Here is a 21151-nt window from a genome sequence, read left to right as displayed (position 1 = left end):
TTATACAACTTTGTAATGTATGTTATGTCTGTGAATGGCCCCCTTCCCCGTGTCCCACCACCCCCACCTGTGTACCCGGAAGTGTGGTGCGCTATACTCACCTGTCACGTGCCGACACCAGTCTTCGATCTTCATTCAGCGACGTCTTCTTCAGGCGGCCGGCGAACAGCTCCCACTGTTCTGAATGCCGGCCGCCCTCTGCAGCGTCATCCGATGCTCAGCCGCGATTGGCTGAGCATAACTGTGCTCAGCCAATCGCGGCTGAGCACAGTTGTGACGCGGCAGAGGGGGGACGGGCGGCAGCGACTCGGACGTCCGTCCGAAGATGACGTTTGGCACAAGATGGCGGACGGCCCTCGACACGGATCAGGTAATGTATAATGCACCACACTTCCGTGTACACGGGTGGGGGTGGGGGGACACGGGGAACGGGGCGATTCACAGACATAACATACATTACAAAGTTGTATAACTTTGTAATTTGTGTTATTCTGTGAATAATTTCTGAGCACCGCACTACCCCTTTAAGAATGTATAACACAATGGCTGTATTGTAGATCTTATAGAACTGTATGATACATGACAAACCATTTGATTTTGTAGTAAAACTACATATAACATGGAAACAAGGTTATGTATGTTCTTTTAGTTATATCTTATCATTGACAGTTCTTAAAGGGGACTTCTACACAAAATATATAGTATGGCATTTTAATTTGAAATTTTAAACAGAAAAATAAAATTACATATGGACGTCACTTCTCAACATCAATCACACTTTTGCGTACACTAAAAAAAGGGATCTGTGTCGATCTGTTTTTTTTTGTTTTTTTTTAGAATGGAACTTAATGGAAAAATGGATCCAAATGCATCCGTTTTTTCCATTAAACTGATTTGTTAAAAGGACAGCGAAAATGCAGTGTGAACCCAGCCTTAAGGCCCTATTACACAAAGCGATTATCAGCCATATTCCGCTGATAACGACAGTTACAGCTGATTCTCGCTTTATGACAATGTCGGCTGATGGTTGTCATTCAGGATAGCAGCGATATGATGCCATTTCCCTGTGTAATATTTTCTATGGGCTTCCCTGGTGATCTAGCCATCACCCGGGTTGCACCCTTCAGCTCCCCACGGCCTCCTGGCTCTTACCCGCTCGCTGCCGGTGCGTGTAATATCGCTGGCACCAACCGGGGAACGAGGAGCAAGTGAGCGCTGACCTGACGCTGCTCCCTCTCCTCGCCCGTGTAACTGGGGCTTTAGTTTGAGATGACCTTCTTCAGGCACTAACAGGCATTTAAATCCCTTAAAATCAGCCCCCTATTTAAATTGCTACAAATGTGTATCTTAGGCAGGTTCTACTAGTAACAAAGTAAAGCTTTTGCTAACAGTTGCTGAACTCAAAACTGATTTTTTGCAAAAATGTCCTCCTTTTTACAATTGTAGGTGTGCGCGCAATTCAATTAACCATTGACTACAATGTAGAGTGCAGCCGCCGGTCGTACTTTACATTGTTTGAACAGCTATGGTTTCCAGAGGCTGTTCGGTGAACAGCGTCCAGAAATAATAGTTATGTTCATTATTTTAACATCCGTTCTAAAGAACGAATGTTAAAATAGCAATGTCGGAACATGGTGGCCGGCATTGCAAGGAATTCAATGCAATCCCAACTCTGCAGGGAAGAATGGGCGCTGATTTCATTGCAATCAGCATAAGTTCTTTTCTGGAACAAAAAAAAAATCCTGGTGGTAACATAGCCATAGGCTAAAATTTAACAAATCAAGTTTTTTCCCATCACCCCCCCCCCCCCTACCAAAAATGTGTAAACACATTTTTTGAAATTTTAATTTTTTTTTTTTTTTAAAAGGTATACATTATATATGGTAAAAAGAGAAGATACCATTATAGGGAAACAGGGGTGTGACTGCACGCAGCTGGCTTCACAATCAGTCCCTTCAAAAAATGGTGTTCTTGAGGGGACGTCAGGAGAGAGGTCAGTGTCGTGATCCTGAAACTGACCCCACTGCATGAACATGAACGACCTATTATCATCCAAGACGAGCGACTCCTTGGAGAACTTTACAACAACATTTGACACGTTACGAGCCTGTTGAAGAAAATCCCAGTTAAAGGACATGTGTCACATTTTTTAAAATTTGTATTATTTTTGTTTTATTAAATACATGTCTTTAAAGTGACTCTGTACCCACAATCTGACCCCCCCCCCCAAACAGCTTGTACCTTCAGATAGCTGCTTTTAATCCAAGATCTGTCCTGCGGTCCGTTCGGCAGGTGATGCAGTTATTGTGTTAAAAAACTACTTTTAAACTGGCAGCTCCGTGCCCTTTGGCCGTGGCTTACATTGTGTATGCATTAGGCTGGCACAACCTCTCTGTCCCTCCTCCCTGCCCTCCTCATCATTAGGAATGCTCCAGGCAGATTGCCTACTATTCATTACCTGTGTCAGCATGGCACTTGGGCTGGATCGTTAAGACACCTGTGTAGTTTTCACTGCAGAGGAATCGGAAAAATGGTGAAGAGGGTGGGGAGGAGGGACAAAGAGGTTGTGCCAGCTTAATGTATACACAAACTAAGCCACGACCAAAGGGCACGGGGCTGCCAGTTTAAAAGTATTTTTTTATGACAATAACTGCATCACCTGCTGAACGGACCGGAGGACAGATCTTGGATTAAAATCAGCTATCCGAAGGTACAAGTGGTTTTGGGGGGGGGGGACAGATTGTGGGTACAGAGTCGCTTTAAAAATAGTTAGACTTTAATTGCTTTTTTCGTATTTTATATGATTAGCTTATTGTCAGTTAAATCTTTGTAAATAAAAAAGTATTTTCCAAAGTAGGCAACTCCTTTAAGGATACCCTTGCTCAGCCGAAGAGCCGGACTTTTTTTTTATTTATCTCATCTCCAAGAACAGTTAAATAAAAAAATAAATTGAATACCGCTGAGTGACAATTTCTTAGTAAACTAAGAAGAAGTTTCTTAGGAAAAAAAATTCTTTTAAATAACCTGGTGCCAGAAAGTGCCAGAGATTTGTAATTTACTTCTTAAAAAAAAAAAAAATCTCATACCTTTCAGTACTTATCAGCTGCTGTATGCCCTGCAGGAAGTGGTGTATTCTTTCCAGTCTGGAGAGCAGGAGAGGTTTCTATGGGGATTTGTTATTGCTCAGGACAGTTCCTGACATGGACAGAGATGGCAGCAGAGAGCACTGTGTAAGACTGAAAAGAATACACCACTTCCGGACGGATATACAGCAGCTCGTAAGTACTGGAAGACAGGAGATTTTTTAATAAAAGTAAATTACAAATCTCTGGCACTTTCTGGCACCAGTTGATTTGAAGGGGAAAAAATGGTAAACTACCCCTCTAACCAATGAGTGCAATATATATACACCATGTATTACCTTTGGCTAAATATACCGTAATATGACAGGTAAAAATAAGCTGAACTACAATCTATTGCTGATTACTGGGCTGCATTGCTGCATTACTGAGCTGTGCAGAAGGGTGTATTTACATAGAGCGATTTGTAGAGAGGAAATTCACACTTCAGAACTAGCTACTTCTATGTGCTTAGCTAGCTTTTTTTCTTTACCAAGGGTAGAGTATGCCCATTGATGGGACGGTCAGGAGTCCAGCCTCGTGGCAGTGATATTCCATCCTCATATTCTGGAGGGAGAAGACGTTTGACACCAGTGTTGGATGCACCAAGAATAGGGTTCTTTCTATAAAAGAATATATATATAATAAAATGACAAAAAAAAATGTTGATCTGGTACAGAATTGCAATATCGTTTTAGAAAAACTTACATTGATTGGGGTCTGGGTGACAAGACCCCCACTGATCACTAGAAAAGTGGAGAGCACTACTCTCATATTAGATAAAGCCATCTCCTTCAGTGAGGAGAGACAATCAGAGGGAAGTTTCCAAATATATATATTTTTTGCCTAAAATCTATTACAGTGTTTCTTATATTCGCTTATGCTACTGATCTCTGCAAAGTTGTTTAAAATTACAATTCCACTTTAAACTTACCTGGTTGAGTATTCCACATTTATAATATCAAGTACTAATAATTTTTGCAGTCAGACTTTGACTCTAGTCACATCATGTTTTATGTCTTTGCTACTAGTATATGCTATACGCCTATGCACATTTAGTCTACCATGCTTTTGTGCCCAGCAGATAAAACATATAGCAATGTATAACAGACCTAATGCAGTAATAAGTATACTACACTTGGTCTCTTGAAGGATGTGCGGCTGGAGCATCACAGTATGTGTCAGAATACATTATTCTGATATGTACTGCCATCAGAGATATGAATAGGCCTCTTGATACTGAGGTCTTGTAGACTCTTCTATGTATATTTGCATTAGGAATCCTATTGACAGCCACTTCACTATCCTTTACCTATTATTACATTCTCCGTTGATGGTGCGGTAGGGTGAAGAGTCACACTCTTTTGGTAGGTCCTTATAGGCACATCCAGTCAGCTGGGAAACAATAGCATTTTGTTCTGGTGTTAGTAAATCTATGGAGCAAAATGGACACATTGATCATTACTTTTTATTTCTATAAATTTATATCAGCCAGCATAGTACAGCGTCACTTTCAACATTAACATTAATAAATCTGTAAATGTACAAAGCTTTGTGCTCTAGGGTCTTGTTTCTCAGGTACTATTCACGTCATGTTTTCTGCATACATCAGATGTATATGTTAAATGCGTGCTTTTTGTTGGTTATCCATTAAAGGGTCTGTCCACTTTATAGTAAAATAATCCAGTGTACAGTATAAGTAACTGTACTCACTGTATATACTGTATGTACCTCATAGAGCTAACATCAGACTTCCCTCCTCCAGGCCGTCCTGCTCTTTGGTGATTCTGTCCATAAGATGCCGACATGGAGGAACATGTGACCACTTCCCGCCCACCAGTGTCCACCAGTCAGCCTGTATATGCCTATGGAGAACACTGGGGGTTGAGGCATGGTCACATGCTCCTCCATGTCGGCGATCTTAAGGACAGACTCACCACAGAGCAGGGCAGCGCAGCCTGGAGGAGGGGAGTCTGATTTTAGCTCTATAAGGTACACAGGGAGCTGCTATCAGTATATACAGTGAGTACAGTTACTAATACTGTTCACTGAACTATTTTACTATAAAGGTGACAACCCCTTTAATGTTTGCAATGTATATGCTAACAATTAGGCATCCGTTTCAGTCCATTTTTGTTTTTTAAAAAAAGTATAGACTTTTTAAATCTACCATAATCTAACCTTAAAAAATAGAATTCTTACTTTCTACCATCTAATAGTAGTCCTATTATTTCTCCATCACAGCCATGTTTCTCCAACATGTTTGGTGTCTTCGGGGGAAAAAAAAAAAAAAGCCTTTGGGCCCCTCTGTTCCCATGTACCTGAGACATTAAATGGTTCAGAATTCATCTTTTTCAACTTCTCGGCTATGACTTGGAGAGTCATCTCCAGGTAATCTGCTGATCGGATGGCGTTCCTTGTTGTGCCGACTGCTTGCGTGGTGAATGCCTTCATATCTTGAAATCTTGCAGTTTCCCTTTTAACTTTTGCCTTCAAACTAAAATGATGTAAAATATGACAGTGTGAGAGCCCCCTCCATTCACTATATACTTCAAGCACATACGATTGAGACTAGGTTAATATCAGGCTTTTTGAAAGGTATTTTTGTTGGGAAAATATACTATTAAAGAAGGATGCAACAGGACAAGAAAGATGTAAATAAATACAGACCCCCATTTCTTTTGTATTTAAAGAGTGTATTCACACAATGTAAAATTAGGGCCATAGTTTTAGATAAATTGGGTTTCAATGTGGCACATTTTATTACTGCTGTTATTTATCCCCCAGATTACAGTATAATTCACCCTGATTTTATATTGTGTGAACATACCCTAAAGGTGGTGGTCAGTATAAAAAATGTTTTTAAACCATTTTGTAGCCTTCGGTGTCCTGATCTTAGTGCTGTCTTTACATGGTTGCTATGTCCTCTGCCGCTAAGCTATAGGAATGTTAAAGCGTAACTGTCATTTCAGGGTCATTTTTCTGAAAACATTAAATATCAACAGTACAAGCGATTTTAAGAAACTCTGTAATAGGTTTTATGTACTAAAAGAGTTTCCTTCTGTACTGAAAAAACAATCTCCCAGCCTCCCCCTCACTTCAGAAGCAGCAGGATTTCTGTCTCCATTATGTGGCTATGGAGAGGGGAGGGGCTGCGAGGAGTGACTGAGCACGGAGCAGTCCTGCACAGCACAACACCCTGCAATCTTCTCTCAGTAAGTTCATAGATAAGCACTGACCTTTCTGATACCTGAATTTAGCGTTTTAGGTGCCCAGAGAGTCTACAAACAGCTGACCTTTATGTCACCTCTTCCTGCTCCCTCATCTCCCCCAGCCCCTCCCCCCTTCATAGGCTTACAATAGAGAGAGCAGAGCCGTCTTCACTGGCTTCTCTGTAATGAAGACGTGTTTGCCTGATAATGCACAGATAAGAAGTCAGGGGGGGAGGCTGGGAGATTGCTTCTTGAGTACAGAAGGAGGCTTTTTTGGCTGATGAAACTTAATATAGAGTTTCTTAAAATCGCTTATACTACTGATTTCTGCAATAAAAAAAACATGACAGTTACGCTTTAAGTTCTTGTTCGCAATCTTAGAAATATATAAGTGACTGGATGTTTTCTTTATTGATCTTACTTAGTTCTGGTCTGCAAATACGCTTTGTCCACTAACTTCTTGGCTTCTCTGGCAGAATTCACAATAATGTAGTCATCTAAAATAGGTCCTTCATTTTAACAGAAGAAAAGAATCAATAGACAACAATACTGCATACAATGCAAAGCATACAATATATACAGAATACCATACAATACCCTCTGAAATATTGTACTATGCCATAAACAGCAAAGGTCTTGAGAAAGAGCTAGAGGGCAAGGCTTGAAACATATAGACCATGGGGCTAGCCTACTGAAAGAATGAGTCTGCACAAATCCGTAGTTGCAGGTCCACGACCATGTGCAGGACTACGGATGTGTCAGGCCATAGTGTATATTTATTGTATTATACATACAAATACAGTGGTGCCTTGGATTACAAGCATTATTCATTCTGAGACCGTGCTTGTAATCCAAATCCACTCTTAAACCAAAGCAAATTTTCCCCTAAGAAATCATTAAAATGCAGACAATTGGTTCCACACCCCAAAAATAATGATTTTATATTATGAATAACATGCAAGACAAATGAAACACTAGGAGAGTCAAAGAGCCGTACAGTATCCACAGACAGCAGTAAGCTAGGAACTGATCCGGATAGAGCAAAGTTGCTAAGGCCTAGGAACTTTATCTTGCAGCCTGATTGTCAGCAGGGAACCCTCAGCATTCTGCTCACCCCAGGTAACAAGGTCTGTGGCTTATTAAGTGTCTTATTAAGTGCTTTATCAAGGGAACTATCAAGTGTAACCTATCTTGTCAAAGTTGTATAACTTGCTGCACACAAGTACCTTTTAAGTAAAATCAAGCTTATTTATGATAAAGAGCCTCTGTGATTCTTCACCCCACACCGACACAGTATACACTACAGTCTTGGGACATTTCCCCTTTCTGTGGGTGGTAGTTCCAATAGTCTAAAAGGGTCACTACACCACTCTGGCCATCCATGACTACACTAACCTAAGGGACCCTGTAGCAGCCTGGCAGGACACTGTCCACAGGGAAAAAGGACCGGCCTTCTAAAATAAAAGCAGGTGTGCCACCACATTTGTGTGCCCCACTGGCACTGTCGTCACAAAATTACATCTTAAGGTCTGGCTGTATCTTGGCCAACCACCACCGGAGTGGTGTCACACTCAACCATCTGGCAAGTGACCGGCCTATCCTCCGAAACAACATCACCGGGAGTTACCAACACCACACCTGCTCTAACTATCAAGAGGAGAGAAACCTCAATCTTAGTAAATTAATCCCTTATATGCTGTGGTAAAAAAATGTGATTGTGGCATTTAAGTGGTTTCTGGGCACTTGTCACTCCACTAGCACCTGGGTGACACAATCGCTGGGATGCCGATACATTTCTATAGAAGTGGAGGGTCTAATGAAGAACCCCATGTGTGCCATATGTTCATGTCTACTTGGTCGGTTATGTTGCCTATCAGTGTTATGTTGACAGGACAATACACCACACTGTAATAATATTACAGTGTATTATATTAGCGATCAGAAGGTTTCATTTCAATGTGGGACTAATAAAAAGTACCAATTTAAATTTTGGAAAATATTATTTTATTATATTAAATATTTTACCCAATTAAAAAAAAATAGAACTACACAATTTCCCTTACCAAATATTTATACAAAACATAAACAAATAAAAACAAACCCACATTTGGTGTCATTACATCTGTAACAACCTGAGCTATAATATCTCATTATTTTTTTTTATTTTTTTTTTTATTTAAACTTTTTATTAATTTTCAAACTTTACAGAAATTTACATTAATAAAGCATATACCTTATACTCATGATACGAAGCAAACACATAAACAATTATAAGCAATACACTAAGTCCCTCCCCCCCCCCCTCCCCGACATCTGATTCTCTATATTAGCCTATTATTTTATATATCACTAATTCTCAGTATATTTTACCTTAATTTTTATGTCTCTTATCCTAGCTTCTATTAGGGTAAAGCTGCAAATAGTACATGCACCATTTTTGCCAATGTTTATGGGATCTTATAATCCCATCCATTCCTACAGCTATTGCAGTTTCCATCTTATAATTGTGTTGTACCTTAGCTATAACCTCTAGTGTAGATGGAATTTTACTAGATTTACATCTTCTAGCTATGCTGCTTCGTGCTGACATTAATACATGCAGCAATATTACCCTGTCTTGGTTTGGAATGTTCTCAGTTTTCATTGAAATCAATGCCAGACCTGGACCCCAATTTGGTTGGTAACCAAGTATACTTCGTATGAGGTCCTCTATTTGGGACCAGAACATCTTAATTAAATGGCATTCCCACCATATATGAAGCAGAGTGCCATTACTCGCATGGCACCTCCAACATACCGGGGACATATTTGGAAAAATTTTTGCTGACTTATATGGTGTCCTATACCATCGGTATAATAATTTGCTGGATGCTTCTAGGTGTCCAATACAGTGTGATACTCTAGATGGAATACTATATACCGTGTCCCATTCATCCTGTGTAAATATATGACCTAGGTCCTCTTCCCATTTCTTTGTAAAGGTAAATGATTTTCTTTGAGATGATAAAATTCTGTATGTTAGGGCGAGGCCCTTTTGACTTTCTTTTAAGTTGTATAGGAGTTCTTCATATTTTGTTGTTTTAAGATCAGATAATGAATTATTTAATTTGATCGTGTGAAGGCAGTGCCTCAGTTGAAGGTACTTATAGAAATCTTTATTGGAAATCCTATATCCATCAGCTATTTCTGAGAATGGTTTAAGACTAAGGCTATTGTCTTCACAGATATCACCCAGATTCTTTATTCCCTTTTCCATCCAAGTACTATAATCAGTGGCGGATTAAATGTACCCTGGGCCCCGGGCTGTCCACCCAACCTGGCCCCCCCCCTTCCAGCCACCCCAGCAGGCTGTGTGGGGTATATAAGAATACAGAGGTCTGAGGGGGATCAGTATATAGAAGTGACCCCAGAACATCACTAATAGGGGATAGGGGGGATGTTTTTATTCTATCTCCTATTAGTGCTGTTCTGGGGTCACTTCCCTACACTGAGCCCCCACAGATCTATGTATTCTTATATGCCACAAAGAATCCAGTGTATAATGCACCTAGGACCAAACTACAACAGCTACATGCACTACAACTCCCAGCATGTACTGACAGTCTGCAGCCCTCATAATATGCTGGGAGTTGTAGTGCCTGCAGTTGTAGTTGGGTTCTAGTTTAAAAGTTTTTGCTAGTGTACTGTAGTGACCCCGGGGCTGTGTCAGTACACTACCGCAAACAAAACACTGACCCATTTAGACCCCAATGGTACACAGGCTCTGCACACTATAGGGCTGGGTTCACACTATGTATATTTCAGGCAGTATTTGGTCCTCATGTCAGGTCCTCATAGCAACCAAAACCAGGAGTGGATGGAAAACACAGAAAGGATCTGTTGACACAATGTTGTAATTGAGTGGATGGCCGTCATATAACAGTAAATAACGGCCATTATTTCAATATAACAGGCGTTGTTTTAAAATAACAGCAAATATATGCCATTAAATGGCGGCCATCCACTCAATTACAACATTGTGTGAACAGATCCTTTCTGTGTTTTCCATCCACTCCTGGTTTTGGTTGCAATATGAGGACCACAATACTGACTGAAATATACTGTGTGTGAACCCAGCCATAAGTGATTACAGTGCAGTTACTAATGACTCACAGGTGACGTCTTCTCCGATTGCCGTCGCTCACTTTTTCCTTTCTTCTCTATTTGGCGCAGCATCATGAAGACTTCTCCAACCCCAACTCAACTGCAGGCGGGGAGCTGGGGGTGACTGGGGAAGGGAGGCAGCTGGGGCGACAGGGGGAGAAGCTGGGGCAACAGAGGCCGGGGAGGGGGGGGGGGGAAGCTGGGAAGGCAGGGAAGCAGCAGGGTGTGAACATGATGGGGGTAGCAGCAGGGGGAGAAGATGATGGGGGTGGCAGCAGGAGGAGAAGATGATGGGGGTGGCAGCAGGAGGAGAAGATGATGAAGGGTAGCAGCAGGGGGAGAAGATGATGAAGGGTAGCAGCAGGGGGAGAAGATGATGAAGGGTAGCAGCAGGGGGAGAAGATGATGGGGGTGGCAGCAGATGATGAAGGGTAGCAGCAGGGGGAGAAGATGATGGGGGTGGCAGCAGGGGGAGAAGATGATGAAGGGTAGCAGCAGGGGGAGAAGATGATGGGGGTGGCAGCAGATGATGAAGGGTAGCAGCAGGGGGAGAAGATGATGGGGGTGGCAGCAGGGGGAGAAGATGATGAAGGCTCCAACACAGGAGCCAGAAGCAACAAACTCTGCAAGCTAAGTACTTCTATATTGTATTGTGAGCGAGTTTTGGAGCGTGCGAGTTTTTGATCTAAAGTGTGTTTTTGTCTCAAGTGTGGGACTTTAATATTCTGGGACTTTAGATTCGGGGAGTTTAGAGGAAAACAAATTGTTTATTTGCTTTTGAACACATTGTTTGCTTTTGTTGCTTGTTTGTTTTTTCTTTCTTTATACATAATATCCCCATATAAATGAGCGCCATGTTTGACAATGCGGCCCAATGTACATCTTGTGCGATGTATGCAATCCTTGATCAACCGATCGAGGGTGCATACCATTGTGGGAGATGTGTGCATGTTGCTGGTTTGGAAGCCCAGATCCTGGATCTAAATGAGCAGCTGCAACGATTGAGATGCATTGGCAAACTGGAAAGGGGTCTGCTTCTGACTGAGCAAGCACTCCAAGGGGTAGATGGGGGAGAGAGTGATAGCATGGAGGTACAGGAGGAAGAGGCAGCTAGTTGGGTCACAGTTAGAAAAAGGGGTAGAGGGAAGAGTGTGAGGGAGGCCAGTCCTGATCTGGCACACCCCAACAAGTTTGCCAAATTGGCGGATGAGGGGGATGTTGATTCAGGGTGGCATTGCTGCAGCAGGACACTGCCTCTGAAAGCCAGGGGGGTGTCTGCTCCAGTAAGGTGGGAAACAGGAGTTCAGGGCAGGCCAGGCAGGTACTGGTAGTGGGGGACTCAATTATTAGGGGGACAGACAGGGCAATCTGTCACAAAGACCGGGATCGTCGAACAGTGTGTTGCCTTCCTGGCGCTCGAGTTCGTCACATCGCGGATCGGGCTGACAGATTACTGGGAGGGGCTGGCGATGACCCAGCAGTCATGGTGCACATTGGCACCAATGATAAAGTTAGAGGTAGGTGGCGGGTCCTTAAAAATGATTTCAGGGACTTAGGCAGGAAGCTTAAAACTAGGACCTCCAAGGTGATATTTTCCGAAATATTACCTGTACCACGAGCCACACCTGAGAGACAGCGGGAGATTAGGGAGGTAAATAAGTGGCTCAAGAGCTGGTGTAGGGTAGAGGGGTTTGGGTTCATGGAGAACTGGGCCGACTTCTCGGTCGGTTACAGGCTCTACGGTAGGGACGGGCTGCATCTCAATGGGGAGGGTGCAGCCGTGCTGGGGGAGAAGATGGCTAAGAGGTTGGAGGAGTGTTTAAACTAGGGACCGGGGGGGAGGGCAACTACAATATAGTAAGTAAAGACAGAGTAGATGGAGAGCTGGGCCTAGATTATGGAACTGGGGGTGGAGCGGCGGGAGGGGTTAGAATAGTCACTAGTGATAAAAGGAAAGGGAATATGGACAAATATATTAAATGTATGTATACTAATGCTCGAAGCCTCACTAATAAAGCTGAGGAATTAGAACTCATAATGGTTGAAGAGAAATATGATATAGTGGGGATAAGCGAGACATGGCTGGATGAGACCTATGACTGGGCCGTTAATATCCAGGGTTATAGTCTATTAAGAAATGACCGTAAAAATAAGAAAGGGGGAGGGGTCTGTCTATATGTTAAATCATGCCATAAGCCTATTCTGCGGGAGGATATATGTGATGATAATGTGGAGTCTCTTTGGGTAGAAATAAGGGGAGGGACGAAGAATAATAAAATTCTTATAGGAGTGATTTATAAACCGCCAAGTATAGTGGAAGAATCAGAAAATCTTCTTATAAGACAAATAGATGCGGCAGCGAAGCAGGGGGAAGTCATTATTATGGGGGACTTTAACTACCCAAATATCAACTGGAAAGCAGAAACCTGCAGCTCCAGGAAGGGAAGCGTGTTTTTGGAAATAGTAAAAGATAATTACCTTTCCCAACTAGTAGAGGAACCAACAAGAGGGGGGGCCCTTCTGGACCTGATCTTAACCAATAGGCCCGACAGAATATCAAAAATAGAGGTGGGGGGTCACCTAGGTAATAGTGACCATAACATAGTAAGTTTTCAATTATTCTTCAATAAAATGATTAGCAGAGGGGCTACAAAAACATTAAATTTCAGGAAGGCTAATTTCCAAAAACTAAGAGAGGACCTTGGGAACATAGACTGGGACAATGCCTTCAGAAATAAAAGTACACAAGAGAAATGGGACATATTTAAGAGCATCCTGTGTAAATCGTGTGAACGACACATACCATATGGGAATAAACGTAGTAGAAATAAGAGAAATCCAATGTGGTTAACTACAGCTGTAAGGGGTGCAATAAATGATAAGAAACAAGCATTCAGACAACTAAAACAAGAAGGTAGTGGGGAAGCATTGAGCAACTATAGACAGAAGAATAGAATGTGTAAAACGCAAATAAAAGAAGCAAAAATAGCAACAGAAAGAAGGATAGCCAAAGAAAGTAAAACAAATCCCAAAATGTTCTTCACCTATATAAATAACAAAAGACTTAAAACCGAAAATGTTGGTCCCCTCAAAAATAATCTGGGTGTAATGGTGGAGGGGGAAGAGGAAAAGGCCAATCTACTAAATACATTCTTCTCTACTGTATTCACAGAGGAGAATCCCATAACAGACGATATGACTAGGGATAATGTTAATCCTCCCATAAATCTCACCTGCCTAACACAACAAGAAGTGGGGAAACGCCTTAAAAATATTAAAATCCATAAGTCACCGGGCCCAGAAGGTATCCATCCTAGAGTTTTGCAAGAATTAAATACTGTGTTAGACAGACCGTTATTCCTATTATTTAAAGATTCTATTACGACAGGGATTCTTCCACAGGACTGGCGCATAGCTAATGTGGTACCAATATTCAAGAAGGGGTCAAGGAGTGATCCTGGAAACTACAGGCCCGTAAGTCTAACATCTATAGTAGGTAAAGTATTTGAGGGGATTGTAAGAGATGCTATACTGGAGTATCTTAATGAAAATAATCTTATGACTCAGCACCAGCATGGATTTATGAGGGATCGGTCCTGTCAGACTAATCTGATCGGCTTCTATGAAGAGGTAAGTTATAGACTGGACCTGGGGGAGGCTGTGGATGTTGTGTATCTGGACTTTTCAAAGGCATTTGATACTGTGCCGCATGAAAGGTTGGTCTACAAAATGAGGATGCTGGGACTCGGGGAAAACGTATGCAAATGGGTAAGTAACTGGTTGTGTGATAGAAAACAGAGGGTGGTCATTGATGGAACATATTCAGATTGGGTTTTAGTTACTAGTGGGGTACCACAGGGGTCAGTGTTGGGTCCACTTCTTTTTAATATTTTTATTAATGATCTTGTAGAGGGGCTACAGAGCAGAATCTCCATTTTTGCAGATGATACTAAACTGGGTAAAGTAATCAGTACAGAGGAGGATAATATCATATTACAGAGGGATTTGGAGAAGCTAGAGGCTTGGGCGGAGAAATGGCAAATGAAGTTTAATGTGGATAAATGTAAGGTTATGCATTTGGGCCATAGAAATAATAAGTACAGTTATGTGCTAAATAATAAAACACTGGGTAAAACTACTTCCGAAAAGGACCTGGGGGTATTGGTGGACAGTAAACTCAACTTTAGTGATCAGTGCCAGGCAGCAGCTGCCAAGGCTAATAAAATAATGGGATGCATCAAAAGAGGTATAGATGCTAAAGATGAGAACATAGTTTTGCCTCTTTATAAATCACTGGTCCGACCACACTTGGAATACTGTGTACAGTTTTGGGCACCGGTATATAAGAAGGACACAGCTGACCTAGAGCGGGTGCAGAGGAGGGCAACAAAGGTCATTAAGGGAATGGGTGGGTTACAGTACCAGGACAGGTTATCACGCTTGGGGTTATTTACGCTAGAAAAAAGACGTCTTAGGGGCGATCTGATCACAATGTACAAATATATGAATGGACAGTACAGAGATTTTTGTAGTGGTCTTTTTACTCCTAGGTCTGTAACAATGACAAGGGGGCATCCTCTACGTCTAGAGGAAAGAAGATTTCATCATCAGCATCGACGCGGGTTCTTTACTGTACGAGCGGTAAGACTGTGGAACTCTCTGCCACATGATGTTGTCATGGCTGATTCAGTAAATAAGTTCAAGGGAGGCCTGGATGCTTTTCTTGAAAAATATAATATTACAAGTTATGGGCATTAGATTTCTGGTGATACGTTGATCCGGGGATTGTTCTGGTTGCCATTGCAGTCGGGGGAGGGGGGGGGGGAGTTTCTCCCTGTGGTGGGGCGTTTGTCTTTTGCCCCATAGGGGTTTTTTCGCCTTCCTGGATCAACACAGTAGGATTTTCCTAGGTTGAACCTGATGGACTCTTGTCTTCTTTCAACCTTATTTACTATGTTACTATGTTACTATGTTACTATGGTAGCAGCAGGGGGAGAAGATGATGGGGGTAGCAGCAGGGGGAGAAGATGATGGGGGTGGCAGCAGGGGGAGAAGATGATGAAGGGTAGCAGTAGGGGGGAGAAGATGATGGGGGTAGCAGCAGGGGGAGAAGATGATGGGGGTGGCAGCAGGAGGAGAAGATGATGAAGGGTAGCAGCAGCGGGAGAAGATGATGGGGTGGCAGCAGGGGGAGAAGATGATGGGGGTAGCAGCAGGGGGAGAAGATGATGGGGGTAGCAGCAGGGGGAGAAGATGATGGGGGTAGCAGCAGGGGGAGAAGATGATGGGGGTAGCAGCAGGGGGAGAAGATGATGGGGGTATCAGCAGGGGAAGAAGATGATGGGGGTATCAGCAGGGGGAGAAGATGATGGGGGTATCAGCAGGGGGAGAAGATGATGGGGGTAGCAGCAGGGGGAGAAGATGATGGGGGTGGCAGCAGGGGGAGATGATGGGGGTATCAGCAGGGGGAGAAGATGATGGGGGTAGCAGCAGGGGGAGAAGATGATGGGGGTATCAGCAGGGGGAGAAGATGATGGGGGTATCAGCAGGGGGAGAAGATGATGGGGGTAGCAGCCGGGGGAGAAGATGATGGGGGTAGCAGCAGGGGGAGAAGATGGGGCGGCATGGAGAGCAGCTAAGGGGCAAGGGGTACAGCCGGGTGGCAGGGGGTATAGTCGGGCGGCAGGGAGCCAGGGTGAGCTTCCGGCAGAGAGAGCAGGCCGGAAGCTCACAGTGCAGCCCCGCGGTGCCCGAACTTCTCTGCTTGGCGGTGCGCAGGATGTGACGTCATCACGCCGCCAGGAGAGAAGTACGGGCACCGCAAAGATGGCAAGGAGAGAGGGGGCGGTGCCGCGGCGGACTACGACAACAGCGCGCCACAGCAGAACATCACTCGGGGGCCCATTGGGCCCCGAAAGTGATGTGCTGCTGGCGCTGCTATGTAAGATCTTAATGTGGGCGGCGCGGGCCCCCCCGGAACCTTGGGCCCCGGGCGGCCGCCCAAACCGCCCACATTATAATCCGCCACTGACTATAATCAGAATCTAATATCAGTAATTCCATGGTTCTAAGTGGAATCCTTTTTGGTCGTGTAGGTGCTAACACTGTTTTGACTATGTTACTGTTAAAAATCCTACATCCAGCTTCTAATGTAGGTGATAAATGAGAAGAGGATCTCTGAGATAATCTTGTGTGCCACACCCATGCTCTTAGGTCATAGCATTCTGCTAATTTTTGTTCCAATTCTACCCATAATCTCACGTTATCTTTTACCCACCACCATTTTAGCTGCTCTAACACTGAAGCATAATAATAAAGGGAGATATCAGGGCACCCCAGTCCTCCATATTTTACAGGTGTACATATGATTTCTTTCCCTACTCTCGCTCTTTGGCCTGACCATGCATATTGCATTATTATTTTTTGAATACGTTTTAACCAGAATTGGGGGATGTGAATTGGCAGATTCCGAAAATAATATAAGATTTTCGGCAGTAACATCATTTTTATAATTGAAATTCGCCCTATCCATGTTATTGGTAACTTAGAGTATTTAATAATATCTTTATTTAATATCTTTAGTAGCTGATCAAAGTTAATTGTTACTAATTTATTAACAGGATATGTAATATCCTGTAATATCTCATTATTTATCCCACATGGTGAATGCTATTTAAAAAAAAAATTGGCCAAATTTGCCTCCCCAAAAGGCAGTAAGGAAAGCAATCAAAAAGTCAAAGATGGTACCAATAGAGAATATAACTTGTCCCACAAAAAACAAACCCTCATATAGACATGTCGACTAAACAACGAAAATATTATGGTACTTGGAAGGCGACAATGAAAAAACTTGCTTAGTCATTAAGGGCTTATTGTAGCAGTCAGTAAAGTCTGGCGTTTCCAGTCACCAACTATAAAACAAAGGTTTGTTTTTTTATCAAGAATTTTTCTTGCAAAAAAAAAAAAAAAAAGATGCGTCTTATAGTCTGAAAAATATACACTGTAGTGTAATAATATCAATAATAAAAAGAGGTAAATTACCTTTGTGGGGAGTAGCATTTGTCTGTGTCAATACATTTGCTAGCAAGAGCACAACACCAATATGTAGGAAATTCATTGTGGGACACCTGAAAAGATACAGAAAATATAAATATACATACATGCATTGATCATTGGTGCTTAGTATAGCAGATACTTACCTCCCTAGGTCTGCTCTAAAGTCATCCCATACACATTCCAATTTATAGGTACAGGAGCAGTGAGAGGATAATAATACAGCCCAGGGGCAGGCCTTTACCTATAATACTGTGCCAGACACAGACAGACCTGAAAGCTCTTGGTCAACATTTAATGATGACTGCTATGCCAACATCAGAGTGGAAAAACAAAAACAAAGGAAGAACAGAGAACAAAAACCCATAAAAAATTGCATAAATCCAATGGCCAGAAGCTTAGGCAGGTGTTGCTTTAGAGGAGTCAGTTCCTATAGCTTACTCCCTACCAGTTCATCCCTAACAGTACATCCCTAGCTGTGTCCGGGCAGATGGTCCATATTGAAGATTATAGGAAAATAAGAGCATGCTAAAAGGGAAATTTCTCAATAATAAAGGCAGTAAATGAAATGTTTTGGAATCTGAGAGTGCTCCTATAGGACTGAATATAATATAACATAACAGTGGTATGTGATCACATAGTACAAGAAGTCAATGTAACTGGGCTATATAGGACAAGAACAAAAAACAACCCCAAAACCTTACAAAATTTGCCATACAGACAAAATAATGGGGGGTGGGTTGGTCAATAGGTTGGGCTTGGCGCATCCTCTTCTCTATCTACATCTAATTTGTAGACAGGTCAAGCACAAGTAAAAGTAGATTTCCTGTGTACGGTGACATTGCATGCCATGTATGAAAACATGTCAGAACATAGTTCAACTAAAGTATTGCAGGCAGGCCGTGGGGGCAATATGGGGGAAACAGGTACCATTTAAAGGGTAACTCCAGCATTTTTTTTCTTTCAAATCAACTGGTGTCGGCAAAATGTATAGATTTCTATTAAACTTCTATTAAAATATCTTAAGTCTTCCAGCACTGCTGCTATTGGCCCTACATCAAGTGATGTTCTTTTTCCAAGGTCTGACAAGGTACTCTGTACTGCCACCCCTGTTCGTGAAAAGAACTGTCCAGAGCAGGAGAGGCTTTCTATGGGGATTTGTTACTGCACTAGACAGTTCTGATCATGGACAGAGGTGGCAGTAGAGAGCACTGTGTCAGACTGGAAATAATATACCACTTCATGCAGGGCATTCAGTAACTGATAAGTACTGGAAGACTTGAGATTTTTAAATAGAGGTAAATTACAAATCTATATAATTTTGTGACACCAGCTGATTTGAAAAAAAAATAAAAATGCTGGAGTTCCTCTTTAAGCAGGCCTACACCTACTATCTATCTATTTAATGGATGAAAATAGCCCAACCTACTAAATAATTCTGTACTTCAATCTCTACAGTATGCAAACATATAAAGCCAGGCAAAGGGCAGAAGGAAATTCTTTTGGCCTTTGTCTAAATAACGGTATGTGCACACTACGGACTCCTGGCGGATCACCCGACGCGGATCCCGCAACTCGCCCCCAGCTTGTAGCCATAAACACATCTCCGCTTGTCCCATAAGCTTCGTTCTATGGTTTGGCAGATTCCGTCGTCTGCCCGAAAATTCAACGGGTTCATTCTTTGGGCGGACCATATGCCAAACCATTGAATGCACATGGCCGTGAGGGGGGCAAGCTGCGAAATCTGCGGCAGGTGTGCACCTACCCTAATGGACCTATTGGACCTCTATGGAGGCGGTTTCCATGTATGTAGTAAACTTTCCCTGGTGTGAATCCAACTTAAATTGTAAGTGTTTTTGCCTAATAACGCGCAGAATTGTATCATTGGGTTAGGGTGACGTTGCGGTTGATGCATATTCTAACCACATATGGTGTCACTTTATAATTAAGAGGATTGAACATGTTTACCAAGAATCTTTAGATACCAGTTTAATCACCTCAACCAATGATTGAGTGACATCCCGGCCATTGTGATTAAATGGGCCATGTCTTCTTCACATGCTACATCCAAGTTGTATAACATCAAGTTTTCCAGCTTCAGCAGCTACTGTGTATATAGGTAGATGAGCCTTCTGACTATACAGATATGAAGAACCAGGAAAAATAGAGCTAAATCATTAGCAAGAAGGGGTCTGCAGAAAAGCACAGTGACAGAGCCTTCTTGATCAGCCCTTAATATTCTTGGGAAAAATCATTATAGTGTTGGTCCATCCATTTTATTTTTAATTACATTTTTTTTATCCAGTTTAGCTGCTACTCATAGAAAGATAAGATAACTCAGACTGACTTGCTTCTTATACAATTATTGCTTGCTACACCATACAATTATTGGCCGTACTTGGTTGATTACCAGCCGTTCCGGCTGATTATCAGTTGGTGTAATAGGTCATGTTTAAAGACAAAGATCATGATTGTCTGTTACCTGTTGCCCTGTGCAGTCGGGCACTCCTCTCCGCTCACTGCATCTAACACAAAGGCAGTAATAACATGACAGGTCGGCTCCTCTTAATTGTGTTGTGTAATATCGCCCTTGGAGGTAGCGGCAGGGAAGGGGGGTACACACCAGCAGAGATTGTGGACAGGGTGAGAATCCTTGGAGGAACGTTAACACCAATTGAGGATAGGGAGGAAAGCAGGTACAAGGCAATCTGCAGAAATGTATCATATGGGCTGAAAGCTGAGGTCACATAGCATAGTCTTGTTATAGTGCTTGAAAAGCACTATATTGTAATCCGTATTCTTCTTCTTCTTCTTCTTCTTCCAGCTATTTTTTTGCGCGTAATACAGCCCGAACCGCTTTACACACAGACTCCGTTCAAACTGCGTTTCGAAGCCCTCGGCGGTGTGTGGTGTGCTATCTATTTTTCGTTTCGATCAGATTTGTCGTTTTTAAGAAATTTACGTTTAAAGACCCTTAATTTCCCATAGAAAATAATGGCCCATTGCAAATAATGGCCACACTCTAACCGCTAACAGCCAATCACAGCACATATGCAAATAGCTGAGATATAGCAGCCAATAGGAACTCTAAGGTCTCGTCATGCAATGTATCACACCATCCACAGTCACATGTCCACTATTGGCCAATAGAAGATGTAATACATGGAAGGTCCTTAACGATTTTGTCTCACTGACATGAGTAAGGTTGTCATGGTAACCGAGCAATGATCTTTACCATTATAAGTACCCAGATCGCTCTTAAAGGGACCCAGGTCGCCCTTAAAGGAATGCAAGTCACACTTAAAGGGACCCAAGTCGCTCTTAAAGGGACGGGAGCCATGTCGCTCTTAAAGGGACCCAAGTCAATTTTAAAAGGGACCCAAGTCGTTCTTAAAGGGACCCAAGTCGCTCTTAAAGGGACGGGACCCTATTCTCTCTTAAAGGGACGGGAGTCGCTCTTAAAGGGTCCCATGTAGCTCTTAAAGGGATCCAAGTCGCTCTTAAAGGGACGGGACCCAAGTTGCTCTTAAACGGACGGGACGCATGTTGCTCTTAAAGGGACCCAAGTCACTCCAAAAAGTATGGGACCCATGTCGCTGTTAAAGAGACCAATGTCGCTAGAGC

General features: G+C 42.6%; 1 protein-coding gene across 2 annotated transcripts in view; it reads right to left on the bottom strand.

The window, feature by feature from the left end:
* The window catches only part of LOC138767142 (myeloperoxidase-like), a 35233-nt gene extending 17539 nt beyond the window's left edge, over positions 1 to 17694 (bottom strand). The window contains exons 1-7 of one of the 2 annotated variants that reach the window (XM_069944441.1): positions 17674 to 17694; positions 17516 to 17601; positions 6753 to 6840; positions 5441 to 5616; positions 4432 to 4552; positions 3613 to 3742; positions 1901 to 2107 (exon numbers count right to left, since the gene is read on the bottom strand). In XM_069944441.1, coding sequence (XP_069800542.1) covers positions 1901 to 2107; positions 3613 to 3742; positions 4432 to 4552; positions 5441 to 5616; positions 6753 to 6840; positions 17516 to 17591 — 798 coding nt within the window. In that variant the 5' untranslated portion in view covers positions 17592 to 17601; positions 17674 to 17694. The remainder of the gene's footprint in view (positions 1 to 1900; positions 2108 to 3612; positions 3743 to 4431; positions 4553 to 5440; positions 5617 to 6752; positions 6841 to 17515; positions 17602 to 17673) is intronic. The other variant, XM_069944442.1, reaches the window with a different exon arrangement.
* Positions 17695 to 21151: the final 3457 nt, after the last annotated feature.

The sequence above is a fragment of the Dendropsophus ebraccatus genome, chromosome 11, assembly GCF_027789765.1.
Source record: "Dendropsophus ebraccatus isolate aDenEbr1 chromosome 11, aDenEbr1.pat, whole genome shotgun sequence".
NCBI classification, from domain to species: domain Eukaryota; kingdom Metazoa; phylum Chordata; class Amphibia; order Anura; family Hylidae; genus Dendropsophus; species Dendropsophus ebraccatus.
Note: the sequence above shows the minus strand (reverse complement) of the source record. Positions and strands in the feature narration are given on the sequence as shown.